The following is a 15332-nucleotide window of genomic DNA, read 5'->3' as shown; positions in this document are numbered from 1 at the left end:
GCTTGGCTTCACTATTCTAACGTGAAGTGACAATTTCAGCATGTTATGGGCGACTTTGCAGGAATAGCAAAAAGTCACTATAAAAACAATACCCACTATAAGATACTAAACAACAGCTTAAGTAAATGTGTGAATGTTTGGACATCACAGATAAATATAAAGAAATATCATTTTTGTACTTCTAGGTTATTCAAAAAAGATCTCTGTATTATAGATCTTTTTCCTTATAAGAAACATTACCGAAATTCAAATATTGTACAAAGTAGTTCACGTGAGAGAGTCACTGGATTTTGTGATTGATTCATTGAGCAAAATTGAAAAGCGACCTATTAATATGATTGTATTTTTCACGGGCTATTCGAATATGTTATCGAAAAACTAACGAAAACAGGCATAAAAATTTATTAAGGAAAACCCGTTATTTCAAAGAAAAAATAAATTATTCTGCCGCTTCAACCAGTTGTCACCATTAAATAGTTCAGACACAAGTTCAATTTTGTTTTCATTTTAACTTTTGGTTGTCTCGTGAACAAAAATTTTGTTGAAAGTTTCTGAGAAAATAGGGAAATAAAGTTGCTTGATAATATACTAATAACTAAGGATAATAGCGCATATATCTACGTGATATAGTAACATGAATAAATGGCAGTTTCATCATGGATTTAATACGGATATACCATTATCACTATCGGCCATTTGAGATAAAAAAAAGTTGAAAGATCGATTAAAATTTATATTCAAATGAACGAAGAAATAATGTTGAACACTAACGTGTATGTTACCGAAATAAACGACAGAGAGTAAGAATGATATGTTTCAACAAGGTTGAATGGAAACGTATTGATATAGTTATTAAAAAACGTATAATTAACGTGCTCTAAAGATAGGTTTTCATTGAATGGTTTCAACACAATGTCGAAATAACGTTCAATATCAACATATTAATCATATATAAAAATAACGTATTACAGTTATCAGAAAACTGATCATTGAAAAAATAAATTCACAACGTTGAGAACTCAACCGGTAACATGAATTTCAACGATACAACGTTGAATATTGCATCAAGCTAGAAATTATCATTATCCAACAACCTCATCACTTGGGAAACATCCCAGCTCTAAAATTCGAAAATTACAGACATCGTGATGAAATGATATTAAGCTCTATTCACGGAACCAACGCCAAAAAGGAAAACAACAAAAGCTCGCTATTTTTCTTTCCAATAAGTCTTCAGTAGCGTAAGTAGGTCGATCAAATAATAAAAAAGTTCAGTTTTCGCAACACAGTCTTTCATCAACTCGTTGTAGGTAATGAAACTCCCACTACCAATCATGAGAATTGCAACGAAATTGCCGGTTAGCATTGAATGTGGAAATAATCTTTCTCTAATTCTGTGGTTATTCCGTTCATTCTTCCACATCTTGTAGAACAAAATCGTGCGAGAATTTATCAGAAACGCACAGTTTTCATGGTTATATTTTATTATTCTATGTTGGTACTCCGAACTTTCCGCCACGGCTTTATCTGTCAATTAATCAATTTGCCTTAAAGAAATCAGTTCTGCCATCCAATATTTTTCAATGCAAAAATCACTAAAATATATTTATGGAAATATCTCATTAATTTCAATGAAAATGCAATGAATTAGAGAAAATAATGTATAATACTCGTACAGAAGGCTCATTCTACCACTCGTTCATTCCAAAACTCGCCACTTCGTGGCTCGTTTTTGAATTTTGAACTCGTGGAAGAATATCAATGCCTTCTGCACTTGTATTATAAATAACTATTAACCGCTCAAATCACAAGGAGAATTCTGTCGTGACATGTGATATTGATGAACTAAACAACAAAGGGGATCAAGAATATTGACGACGCTAAGGGGATTAACTAACAACTCCCTACCCTGATACGAGTTTCATATTTGTATTGGGAAACCATAGCGAATAATCCCTTCGTTATCTCGAAGTTCAAAACTTTGCTAATTAATGTATAAAGTTCCGAAAACTTAATCGTACCATCGCGATAGTTTTTTCGAAAGTAATTATAACTGTAGGACTGAGGATTTTTATGGACTAATCGGTAGAATGAGGATAATGAATGAGGAAAGTGGTGGGATAATAATCCGTCAACCTAGTAGAGATTTTTTTAATTCTGGCTCATTTTTGCTGATAATGGATATTCGTTAAAAGTAATAACCTTCCTCAAATTTCCATGGTTTACAATGTGGGAAATTCAGTATATGAATACAGAACTCCAAGAAGATCATCTACTGTACAGGGTTAGAACTATTTAGAAGGGCACTACAGAGATATCGGAAATCGTTAGAGATACAGGGTGGCTTGAATTACAAAAAAAGTTGCGTTATTTAGGGATTAGTGTGTTGGTGATAACAGATCCGAAATATCTCCAATGGTTCCCGAGATATCTCAAAAGAACTGAAAATCGAGATTTTCTTTTTTTTCTGTATAACTTATTTGTTTCTGGAGATAACTTCACGAAATTCGGTCTATAGTCATTATCCAATATAGAGATTCTAATGGTGTCATAAGATTTTTTCTGTTTTCGATTGTTTCAGAGATGCGATAGTCAATTTTTTTTCTCATGGATGCCAGAATTTATTTCTGGTGAACTACTGGTAGTTTCGTAGGATGTGAGAAGCAACTTTGGTCCAGTACTACATATTTTGGTTTTTTTTGTAGTATTCGAATGATTTCGAGAAAAAAATTTCAAGCAATTATCTGGTACCTTGCTAATCCTCAGGAAGATTCAAATTATTATAAAGATACCTAAATAGCATTACACTTCTCACCGTTCATCGAACAGTTGAATAATATAAAATAATATAAATATAATAATATGAAAAATTGTTCATATATTTGAGTATTTAACAAGGCAAATAGACACGTTTGAATTATTTTTGTTATATTGCTGGTAATTCGAATTTTCCGAATACAATGATTGGCGAAACGTACTTGACCCAAGCTAATTTTTTGAGGGGATTGCGTTTGCACTCAGTGATTGTAGTATTCCATTTCTATAGCGTGGTCATATAGTTGTCACCTATCCGAGTCTTAACCACGATTTGGCTTCAGTATTCTAACTTGTGCTGACAATTTCAGCGTGTTATGGGTGACTTTGCTGGAATAGCGAAGAGTCACTACAATTGTATATTTAATTATACTAAACAACTGCTTGAGTAAATGTGTGAGTGTATTTTTGTTTTGCGTAAAATACCTTAATAACGTTACACTTCTCCCCGTTCAAAAGTGATCCGGTGTTATTTACCTTTTTCATCGAAAATATTTCATCTGGCGCTTTGAAAAAGAATTTTTTTGTTATCCTTCAGATTGGCATTTTGAATATGCTATTAAAATGTCTAAAATACTGGTGTGTTCACTGATTTTAATATGTTTAAGTGAATTCTTGTGACTCGGCTCGTCATGGGTCCATTTTCCATTTTCACCATTGAGGAAGAGCTTTGAAAAGATTTGACCATTCAACGACATCATTTAAAAATTTCCATTTGTGCTGTCAACAGTAGTTTATTATTGAGTCAACTCCAAAACAGCGATTAACTTCGTATTTTGGCTGATGTCAATATTGTTTTTTATAGATAACCCAGATCGTAGCATTGAGTATACCGTTCAAAGTATAGAAAGTTCATAGTTTTAGATTTTTAACTAAAGAGAACCATAATTACTTTCTTTGAATTTCACCATGTGAGAGTTCGTACTGCTGTTCATATTTCCCCCACGACTTATCTGGCAATAGGTTCAATGTCGCTACTTAAGCAGGATTTGCAATTTTAGGAGGTAAACATGAAAAATCACTACAATCATTTTCTTCTCAATTTTTGCTGATTCACTTCACATAGAATATTACTTAGGAAATATTCCACCCAAATGAAAGATGTCATGTTCTCGTTGTTATTGGATACTCTGACCAATGCATTTTTGAATTGTTGTTGTTGCTCGTTCTCTTTTCCTCAGAAAAGATGCTTGAGCTTCATATTCGATTTATAGTTAATAATTGGTAGAGCTAGCGTTTTTTTATTTAGTCGCTTATAAGCGACAAAGTGTTTTGTTTTCGAAAATGATGACGTTTGCGTTGTCAAATACCTATTTTGGATATCAATTGAAGAAAAACTTATTTTTTGCACTGAAACGGTCATTCGAAATTTTCGCTACGGTCCTGTAGCAACAAATCTTCGCGATTTCTACTATCAATCGTCGGAAACCTGAATGTCCCGGATCCAAATTGGCTATAGATGAGATCAATATATGTATGGGATCTCTTCTTCCACATCTGCACCAGCAGGAAATTCCCTCACGAGCCTAGAGTTCTCCGCGTCTCTTTTGTGTTCATCGATTTGATTCTCCGGGGAACTTTTTACGAACAAATGGATTCGCTCATCAATTTCCATCTCCACACATCCTGGCCGGCACGGAATCCCAATTTGAATACATCTTTCATCTCGGCTATATTCGGGAAACGGAAAGATTTCCGAATGGATTGACGCGATTGCAACAATGCCAGTTATTCATAATTGGATTGCGATTGTGCTGGGTTGATAACATGGAAATATGGATGCAGGAAGTAGGCTGAGTTTTCTGAGGGGACTCGGCCCGGTACGGGTTGGATTACGTCAATTGGGGTTTGTTGTGAAGTATACTCGTTATTTGGTATGGTTACCTCAGTCGATGAGCTCTGGATTCATAACCTTTACTTTTGTGAGGATCAGAATCGCTAGAATCTCAGGTTAAATTTCCTACTGCTTCATTTTGAGATTATTTCACCACTGTATTTGGTCCATTTGCGTTAGGTAATTAACCATCTCGAATACGAGGCGTGTATTTAAAGTAAGGTCGCCATTTAGTTTTTTCACATTAAATAACATTTATTTACTAAGTTTTGAACATTGCTGTAAAGCTTGAAATCTAAGCTATTTTTTCTACGTAATCGCCATTCACTTCGATGAGCTTCCTCATTCGTACGACAAACTTTTGTATCCCCTCCTCGAACCACGATCCCGCCGCCTCGCGCAAGAACGAAATGACCGCTTCATGAACTTCTTCATCGTTCGCAAATTTCATTCCTCCTAGATGTTTTTTAAGAGCAGGAAACATGTGACGATTGAATGAAGAAATTCTTCCCCTTCCTCTTCAAAACTGTCGAGAAAGTTTTGGGCACATTGGACACGTTTGACTTTGTGCTCCGGGGTAAGCATTTTCGGGACCCACCTGGCTGCCAATTTTCGGTATTGCAGGTTATTCACCAAAATTGAATGGATAGAGTCTCTACTGCACACATCTTGAAGTTTTTCGACCAACTCATTGAGAGTCAACCTGCGATCTTTCAGCACAAGCGCCTCAACTTTCCGCACTGTTTTTTCCGAGTGTGACCACCTGCCACTGCGCTCCTCGTCGTGAACGTTTGGTCGGCCAGCAGAAAATTCTCTACACCATTTTCGAACGTTTTTCACGTCCATACATTTCTCACCATACAATTCTTCCAATCGACGATGAATTTCTATAGGTGGAGTTTTTTTTTTGAGTGCAAAAACTTAATGACTGAACGTAACTCGCACCTGGCGGAAGCGACAACCGGCACTTCCATTGCAAATAGCTGCTACGTCAAGACTGAGCGTCCTGATGAGCTCCACCAGGTGGAGAGGGGCCTAACAGTGTTGTCGGATCTCATCTAGCGCTACTTGCGGCGATACAATGGCCTTGGAGACCTTACTTCAAATACACGCCTCGTATCATTTAACCAATAACCGGCACTGCTTTTTCTATATAGGATGGAAGTCTATTTGAATCAATCATTCCGACCAGCCACATCAAATAATAGCCGAAAATTTCACTCAAAAGGCATTGTTTACAAACCAACTTGGCAGTGTAAAGTTTTTATTGATGAAATAATAGTAGAGAGAAAAAAGGATAAAGTTTATTGATGGCCATCGACCTGAGATCCTTCAGCCTATTACACTGCATATACATTAATACTTCCAAACCAAAAAAAAGTACATTATGTGTTTTCTAATTCTCTAAATAAAGTCTGTGTAGGGTATTCTCTAAAAGTTGTATGATGTTCTTCACTGTGATAAAGGTCAGTTATGTCATCGAGTTCTTTAAGTATGTTGAAAAACTTTCTATTGAGAATACAAAACTTAGAATCAATTGGTTCAATCCTGATTCTTGTTTGGTATATTACCTAACATGGGTTTTAAGATGCATATTACGCACTACTAGAAAAAGTATAGTAAACAACTCGAGATGTGAGACAATTATGCAATTTAGAATTGTCCTACTACTCGAGTTGTGTACTTTACTTTTCGTACGATGGCATTCATTTCCATTAAAACAAAGGCAAATCCAAAAACTGGTGGCAAATCGTGACATAATTAAAAAACGTCGAAAAATAATCGGCTACGCGGTCTGTTATTCGTTTCCGTGGAAACTACTAATGGTTTCATGTTATTGGTTATTCGCATAGAGTAATAAACATAGAGGGAGTATACGCAATTTTTACATGTCCCCCAACATGTTTTGATAATGTTGTCGGATTGTAATATATTTTCGAATCCACAATTTTACTATATCATTATGAATGTATGTTATATTGAATGAAATATATTTATTTGAGTGATTCCCGATTGAATATGCAAATATGAATATTTGGAAAACGATACTTTTTCTAATTGTCGAATTTGTAATAAGCAGTATATTTATTATTTTCTGTATCTACCTGCTGCAATCCAAGTTATTGCAATTATTGCTCTTCTGGTGTCATCCGTTGTTTGGCGCGCTTGAAGTTCGTTTTCTGAATTTCTGATATACAGGGTGAGTCTTTGACTTGTACATATATTTCAACCGAAGATTCCTGAGGTCAAAAGAAACACTTTTTTCCTTTATAGTTTTTTCCGATTCGGCCCGGTTACAAAGATACAGGCTGTTGAAAATCGATAAAAAAATGTGATTTTCAGCTATATCTCGTAAATGGTTCTATAGAAGGAAATGATTTTTGAAATATAGCTTTTCCTTGATGTGATACATCTTCTCCGAACACAAGATTCCCTACACATCTTTTAGTTTCTTCATTATGAACATTACATCACATAAAAATACCAGAAATTCGAAGAACCCAACTCTTAAAAGTAATTTGAACGTTCATTGAACAATATTTGGCCAATTTGGAAAATAAAAGTACTCTTCATATTTTCTCCTACAAAGCGCCGTTTTCGAGTAACTTGATCTTAAAAAAAAAAATTATCTGTGAAATTCGAAAAATTGGGTACTTTGGCTAAATGCAACTCTGTTCTGTTGTGGAAAAAAAACCACAGAAATGAATATTTACTATGATGTCATGTCTCAGATTTTAGAATTGAAGTACTAGCCAACTTGGTTTGAAAATGAAGTTATTTGAATAAGCTCACCTCAACTCTTCTATTTGATTACAAATTACTGAGCTTTGACACAGCTCTTATAAAAAGTAGATACTTCATTAAAATCAACATCCTATTTTGAAAAGTCCAGATTTCCCATAAAGCCCATGTTTAAAAAAGTTTTCACAAAATAGTCCCATTATAATGACAACAGTCAATATCCCACTAAAGACTGCTGCTATCGAACAATACTGTATTCTTCGAGGGTCATTCAAACTCATATCGAAACATACCACTAAGTACATACTAGACAAATTTTCATGTGATTGAGATTAAATACTTTTATTCTTTTGCTATTCCATAAATTCATCCTAGAGCATATGATTGACATACTTCCAAGAGTGCCATAATTGTTTTAATATGAAAACAAATAGGTGAGTTGAAAGAAACAGGATATTCAACTGTGGATATTTATATTGAATACTTCTCATTTATTTTCAATGGCAAAATCAAGAAGAATCAAGTAGTAGAGTTGGCTATAATGTAGGTACATATTATAGAACAAATTTGATTACAAGTGGAGTCTAACATTTTCCATTGATTACAGAGCCATAAAACTTCATTTCCATATTTTCACACTGATGGCTCCAAAAATATTGAAGCAGATCATTATTTTTATTTTTATGAGATAGTTGGAACAAATCAAATGCTTCATTTCATAAAGGAATTACTTTCTATCAGAATGCACACTTATTTATTTTGTATCCACACAATTATTTTGGAAATTGTTTTTAAATTTCTTGAAAATATGTATGGAACTTCAATATTCTGTTGGGTTTCTTCAAATCTTCGATGATTTTCATTTTATGCAAATATCATAAGACAATAACAGTGTAAACTGTAAATGAATATTTTACATTTTAGGTTAGAAGTTAGAACATAGATAATTCGAACTGCTGTGTTTAAATTTGCAACACTCGAAATTTGAGGTTCAAATAAGATGCATAGAATACCTGGTGTGTTTACTGATTCGATATTGTTTCAGACTTTTTGAGAGACCCACCTGTTGCTTTGGTGGTCTGCTTCACCAGAGTGCTGTAAGGTGGCGCTCTTTAAAATTTTTCGAATTCCCGCATCTGCCCTGGTGCCGTTTAAAAAGGAAATACTGATTTTAGACACTGCAAACATTCACAATAAATTACAATTCAGTTCATATCGAATTTTTACTGAAATGAATGGAATATAATGACAGACCATAGAATATAAAATATTATTGTTCTATACTCAAAGTTCATGACAAGAGCGTAGAAATAGGGGGATTCTGGGGGTAATTACACGGTGCTCCTAAATTGGAGATATAAATGAAAATGACAGATTTCCGGATCATTTCAAGAAAAAAAGTCCTATAAGATGAGTCCCCAAACATTTAGTTTTGAGATACATGTGTTGAAGTTCAAGTTATTTTCTCGTATAACCTTCCCTTCACAAGATATTTAATATGAATTGGCCAAAGATATTCCAGTTTAAAGTTTTCACTATGTGATATGCTAATTTTGAATGCAAATCTACAGGGTGATATATTTTCTGGAAGGATGCCTGCTTCCTTCCACCAAAAATATATTTTGGTGAATGGCTGTTAGTTTAGAAAAATGTAGAAAAAAACTCTGGTCCAGTACTACACTTTTTGGTTTGTTATAGTTTTGTCGTATCTGCTATCGATTTCGAGAGAGAATCTCTAGTAATCCTCAGGATAATCCAAATTATTATAAAGATCCAGCTAGTAAGCTCTAATGAATGCATTAACTTTAAGTTTTGGTAGTTATTTACCTAATCTGTAGCGAAGATTAATAAATATTTGATAAACTGTACGACACACTAGAAACAACCTGTATATTGAAAGCAAAGCGTTTGTGGGCTCATATTCATGAAACTTTTTTTTCTCAAAATTATACAAGTAATTTCTCATTTTCCTTCGTAACTCTTATTTGAGAACAAGGTAAGAACAACCGAATTAGTAACAACAAAAATTATTTCGAGTAATTTGGTTCAAACTTCATTATCAAACTTCTTTTTCTAACATTACAGATATGAATAAAAGTTGTCATAAAAAATTTTTTTTTCGATTATCCCTCCCCAAGAAAAAAAAGATCTACGCCCTTGGTTCACAAGTATCGAGAATTGAGAGAAATGTCAAATTCAAACGATGTATGCGCCATCTGAAAAGCCCGCGATCCCTCGAAATCAAGTAGGTATAAATCTCCCGTTTTGTCTGAAAGTTTTACAGGTATAAGTAGACACACCAGGTATTCTATGCATCTTAGGTTCAAACTTAAAACCACAGACTACTAGTCTGTGTTAGAACTGTCACAGATGAATATTATTTATTTGAGAATGTAAGGTTAAATTGCAATTCTACGAAATTGAAATAAACAACGATATATTATAAATGCGATATAATAAATGAATGGATATGAATTATGAATATCAGAGCTAAGCTAATATGGGTGGTAGCGAGCTCAATTCGTTATGATTATCGAAAATGAAATAGAAAATCAAGAGAAAAATATTTAATCTTTATCGTCAGTGAAATTGGAATAACTCATTTATTGTATTATAAATACTACTTTCTCAACAAATGGAATGTTAAAAGTGAGTTTATGATGGTTTTTCCAATTTAGTAGCTTATTTCCAAGTTTCAAATTGTAGATCTTATAATTGCGAAAACTTCGGTGTTCCGGTTACCAGGGGTGAATTAGCTCATTATGAAAATTTAAAATGGCTATATCTTTTTAACAGGGCCGAATCGGAAAAAATGGTAAATGAAAAAAGTGTTTCTTTTGACCTCAAGAATCTTCGGTTAAAATATATGTACAAGTCAAAGACTCACCCTGTATATTTAGGAATTCATCTCAATATATTTTGAGTTAATATGAAACGTTGATTCACTATGGGACATAAGAAGTGCGTTCTTTCTGGAGAAAATCGCGATTTGAGTGGAATATCATACGACTGATATGTTTTATTTCCGCTCTCTTCATGTCAAATTTTGATAGTTCATGTTGGGGACAAAATTTGCTTACTGAACATGACATATGCTTCCTCTTTCTATGTTTATTATTCTTAGGTTATTCGGTGTGCGATTTACTCTATAGATGCTACCGTATTGGTTGTTGATCGTGCTCTATGTTTACGGTAAAGTGAATCGCACAGTTTTACGTTGCACTGTGCTGAAATAGACAGTTGGCGAGTTGTACGATTTTCGTCATATTCTGATAATGCATCAGTAATATATCCGTAAGCTTGGACAACTTGTTCTGTTACATAATCGATTATCGAATCTCGCCCAAGTCTTAAGTTTCGGAAATTGTCATATGTGTCAACCTTTCTTTCAATACAAGTTACTTCGTTTCGCTCATTTCAAAATACAATAAACAAAGTAGACCACAGCCAGCACTTACATTCAAAAAAAGCAGGGTTAGGGAAATGGCAATCCCAGAGGGGAAGATTTTTCATCTTTCGTCATGCCATGGTCGGAATTTGAATATCTCTGATTTTATTTTTTGGTTTACTGCAATATCGATGTTTTCGAACATCGTCCAAGGACGCCCTTAGGAAAATATGAATGAACGAGCGCTCAAAAGCTCCAAATTTCGCAATTGCTGTTGTATACATGTAGAAATTCAACTCAGTGTTGTCACTGAAATATCTGGTTATTATTTTCTGATATTCTGCCCGAATTTCCAATGCACACGAGAGCTTGCACGGAGCTTGATATGGTTATTCTTCATATACACGTAAAATCTCATTCAATTCCATCGGGACTGTCATGACGTCACAGAAAATTAGATTTTACTTTCCTGTATGTCACTTAAATTTTCTATGTTTTTGATGACCTTCAATCTCTCACTGCATATCAACAACTGAAATCTCCTATCCGCTTTTCGGAGTGACAAAATCATTGGGTTATTTCTTTTCGATATACTCCTCGACTTTCCTATGTTTCTGATTACGCGATCAATAAGCCACGAGGCTGGAAATTGTCATTTTGCATCTGAATGAATTTTTATCTAGATCGAATCTATAGTTTTGAAATTAAGAAGAAAACAAAATATGTAATGCACATATTTATAAGAGCCCTAGTAAAATTCTGCTTCATCAGACTTAAACGCATTCGAAACTTATCATAATCAGAATGAAATGTGAAGACGTTTTCCTCGTCAGCAAGTCGAACATTACAAGTTAGAACCATTCCGATCAATTTGCAGAATGAGCGTTCAAAAACACCCTTTAGAATAATACTCGAAATAGTTTCCTTAATAATCACTGCAGAGTCGTGTAGACTTAGCAATAGCTTCCCCCTAAATCACCAATTCTTCGGATTCCACCAAATTCCATAATGAATTGGTTATTTCGCCTTCATAATGAATTCTCCCCCTTTATCGCAAACGTTTACCCATTCCCATTCGCCATTAACATGATGTTATCTTTAAATTACCCTCTACGAAGACGCCCGCCCCTCTAACACTTATCCCTGTTACAGGAAGTTCGAACCCTCGAATGCCGAAGCTGCGGACTGCGGAGGATAAACACCCAAATTTACCACTTGCTGCCTTATTTGAACCATCTAGACCTCGGCAACAACCGGATGCAGTTCCTCGAAGCCGACGAATTCACAGACCTACACAAACTACACAGCCTGAAGCTGGACGGGAACCAACTTCCTGTTATCCTGGAAAACACCTTCGTCCACCAGACCCAGCTGAAATACTTGAACATCGCCAAGAACCGCCTGGCGAAGATAACCAACACTTCCTTCAAGAACCTCACATCCCTGGAAGAGTTGGACATCAGCTACAATAAACTGGACAAGCTGGAACCTCTGGCGATGCAACACGTTGCTAGTACCTTGCAGAAATTCATTATGAGTGGTAACAATTTCAACCTCCTGGTGATAAGAGACATCCTACAAACTCTTTACAAGGTCAACGAGTTGCAAATGGCTCAAATGAACATCAAAGAAATACCTGAAAACTTCCTACCCAGCACAATAAGAAAGTTGAACATTTCTTGTAATAATCTAACGGAACTAGGCGTAGAAATGCTTCCACAACAAATCAAAATAATTGACGTCTCCCATAACAGACTGAAAGGACTCAACGATCGAGTCTTGGCTAAGCTAGAAACTTTAAAGAGTGTTAATCTTTCCTCAAACCCTTGGTCATGCGATCTGTGCCACATAACCTCAATTTTATTGCGTGTAAACCGGACAAACATGTTTTGGAACTCCACTTGTGATTCCCCGAAGTATTTGAAGGGTTCTAAGCTGACGAATTTGCGGTTGGCTGCCTTAACAAGTTGTGAAAACTTGGAAAGTGGCGGTGAAAACAAACAGAGTGTTTTGGGGACAGATATATCTACGTTATTAGTAGGTGTGTTGTGCTTTCTGGTGCTCCTTTCTTTTTCTGTGATATACGTCGTGTATTCCTGTATGAGACGAAGGACGCTCAATCTTAGGGAGTTTGAGAAGCGTGAGAGAGAACGCGAGATCGCCAGTTTGTCGGATCCGGTGGCGGTCTTCTCCAAGGAGAACATAACCTTCAAGTTTCCCCTGGACCTGACGGAGAACAAGGTCAGCGTTTGCACGATAGACGATATTAAACGTCATACGCAAACGTCATGTGTACCGAATGGAACTGTAATTTGAAGTTTACTCAGAGCCCTAGTTCGGTTTAACTGATGCGAATCAGTAATTGTGATATATAATTGGGTAAGTTTATATCATTCTGTGAATGGAAATGTACATAGGTCATTGCAAATTCGGTAAGGGGTTCGAATTTCGAGGGGTGTTTTGGAGAGTCTACAAACATTTCATTTTTGAAGCTCCCATAGAGTAATAAACATAGATAGAGGAAGTATACGCAATTTTTACATGTCCCCAAAATGGTAAGATTACGTTGTCAGATTGTGATTTATTTTCAAATCCACAATTTTACTATATCATTATGAATGTATGTTATATTAAATGAAATATATTTATTTGAGATTCCCGATCAAATATGAAAATTGAATATTTGGAATCCGATCTTTTTTTATAGTCGAATTTATAATGAGCAGAATATTTAGTATTTTCTGTATCTACCTGCTGAAATCCAAGGTTTGACAACTTTTGGTCTCCTAGTGTAATGATTTGTTTCACGTCTTTAGGCGCGTTTGAAGTTTGTTTTTGAATTTCTGATATATTGAGGTATTTATTTCAATATATTTTCAGTTGATTTGTAACGTTGATTCAATATGAGACATAAGAAGTGCGTTCTCGGTGGAGAAACTGGCGAATTGAGTGAAATATCGTATCACTGATGTTTTCATTTCCGCGAGCATCTTGTAAACTTTGATAGTTCATGTTGGGGACAGAATTTGCTTACTGGAAATGACATATATGCTCACTGTATCTATATTTATTACTCTGAGGAAGCTCCCAATTTCATATAAAATAGGCTTCCATGAGAAAAGTTTTCTTGTTGATAAGTTTGTTTTTCATTTTCCCACTCAATCTTTTCTGATGAGTGTTCATGTTACATTTTTTATATTTAATTGATCAATTTCGTTTAGATTTTTGATAGCACTGTTTAGATGTATTGTCATCGCTCAAAAACTTTATTATTATTCTATCAAATATCTCCCTTTATTCCTTCAGAAAGTGTTCAGTTGTTTTGCAATCTTTTAATATAATATGAAACCATGCAAATGCAATGTAAAATATACTGAATAAATATTCAGTCCATTGCTCATAAATGATGAAGTAAGTTTTAATGATTTGTACGCTGTCTGTGTAAAGTGCAATTTATGTTCAATATTGAGTTACTTATTGTTCCATCAATGGAAACAGTTTTTATTACTCAACTTCCGAAGAATGAACCTATATTCATCAGTTCAGTAATTCATTTATTGACTGTTAAGTTTTGTAGAACCAATTCTATTCAAAAGAAAATACAACACAAAGAAAATGTTTTGATGCGAAAAAGGAAAATTATTTTGGGAAGTTTTGTTCTTGTTCAAGTATTGTATTGTATTGTAAAGCTCTCTGAAACACTCCTATATGAACTGCCATTATTATTAGACGATCATAACTATTTCATTCGATTTCTTATTGACTATTCTGTAAAAATATATATTCGAACCCTTCGAAATTGTCAACATATCCTGTATAAAGATCCTAACGTTCTTTTGTTTTTTGAATTCTCAAAGCTGAGCAATGTTTATTATTTGAAATGAAAATTGTATATGATTATATTATCATATCAAAAGTTTTATATTTATCGTTAAAATATGTGAAATGATATCAATATTCCTTAAAATGAATTGAATTGTTTCATTTCCAATTGTAATGATTTCCACTGTTTTATATGCAGATTCTATAAATAAATTTTGTGAAATACAAGTTGTTTTAATTCAGTATATCCTTTTTTCATGTATATTGACACTATGGTACATGTTTTCAATACGACGATGTACGAAATGTTAATGTTTGAAGCCTTATATATATTCACATTTGTTATATAAAATTCATTCAATAAATACAAAAATTTAGAAAGAATCTTTGAAACACAGGCAAACAAAACTATGAGAATTCCGGAACTCATTTTTTAAATTGCCGAATGCAAAAGATCTATTTTGGTGGGTATTGAATTAAGCTAACATAGGTATATTTTCCATTATAAGAAGAAGAAAAGAAAATCGATGTTTACAGACATAACAAAGACATCCAAATCCTAACCGTAAGCGATTTTAGCAATGGTAAGTATGCACTTTGATCTCTGTTCCTATTTTCCGAAGCTTTCAAGTGCCATATTGTCCCTCTCCAACATACAATTAAAATTGAATTCCAGATAATAATTTTAGCTTCAAGTGCAATGTGAAAGTTCAAAGTTGGATGCTCTTCTAT

The 15332-nt window shown here is 34.4% G+C and overlaps 1 protein-coding gene across 1 annotated transcript in view; it reads left to right on the top strand.

Annotated features, from left to right (window-relative positions):
- LOC123678426 (insulin-like growth factor-binding protein complex acid labile subunit) overlaps positions 1-13320 on the top strand; it is a 117037-nt gene extending 103717 nt beyond the window's left edge. Inside the window, exon 3 of the mRNA XM_045615450.1 lies at positions 11931-13320. Coding sequence (XP_045471406.1) covers positions 11931-13094 — 1164 coding nt within the window. The 3' untranslated portion in view covers positions 13095-13320. The remainder of the gene's footprint in view (positions 1-11930) is intronic.
- The last annotated feature ends 2012 nt before the right edge of the window (positions 13321-15332 follow it).

Source organism: Harmonia axyridis, chromosome 4 (assembly GCF_914767665.1).
Source record: "Harmonia axyridis chromosome 4, icHarAxyr1.1, whole genome shotgun sequence".
Lineage (NCBI taxonomy): Eukaryota > Metazoa > Arthropoda > Insecta > Coleoptera > Coccinellidae > Harmonia > Harmonia axyridis.
This window is presented reverse-complemented; position numbering and strand designations above follow the sequence as displayed.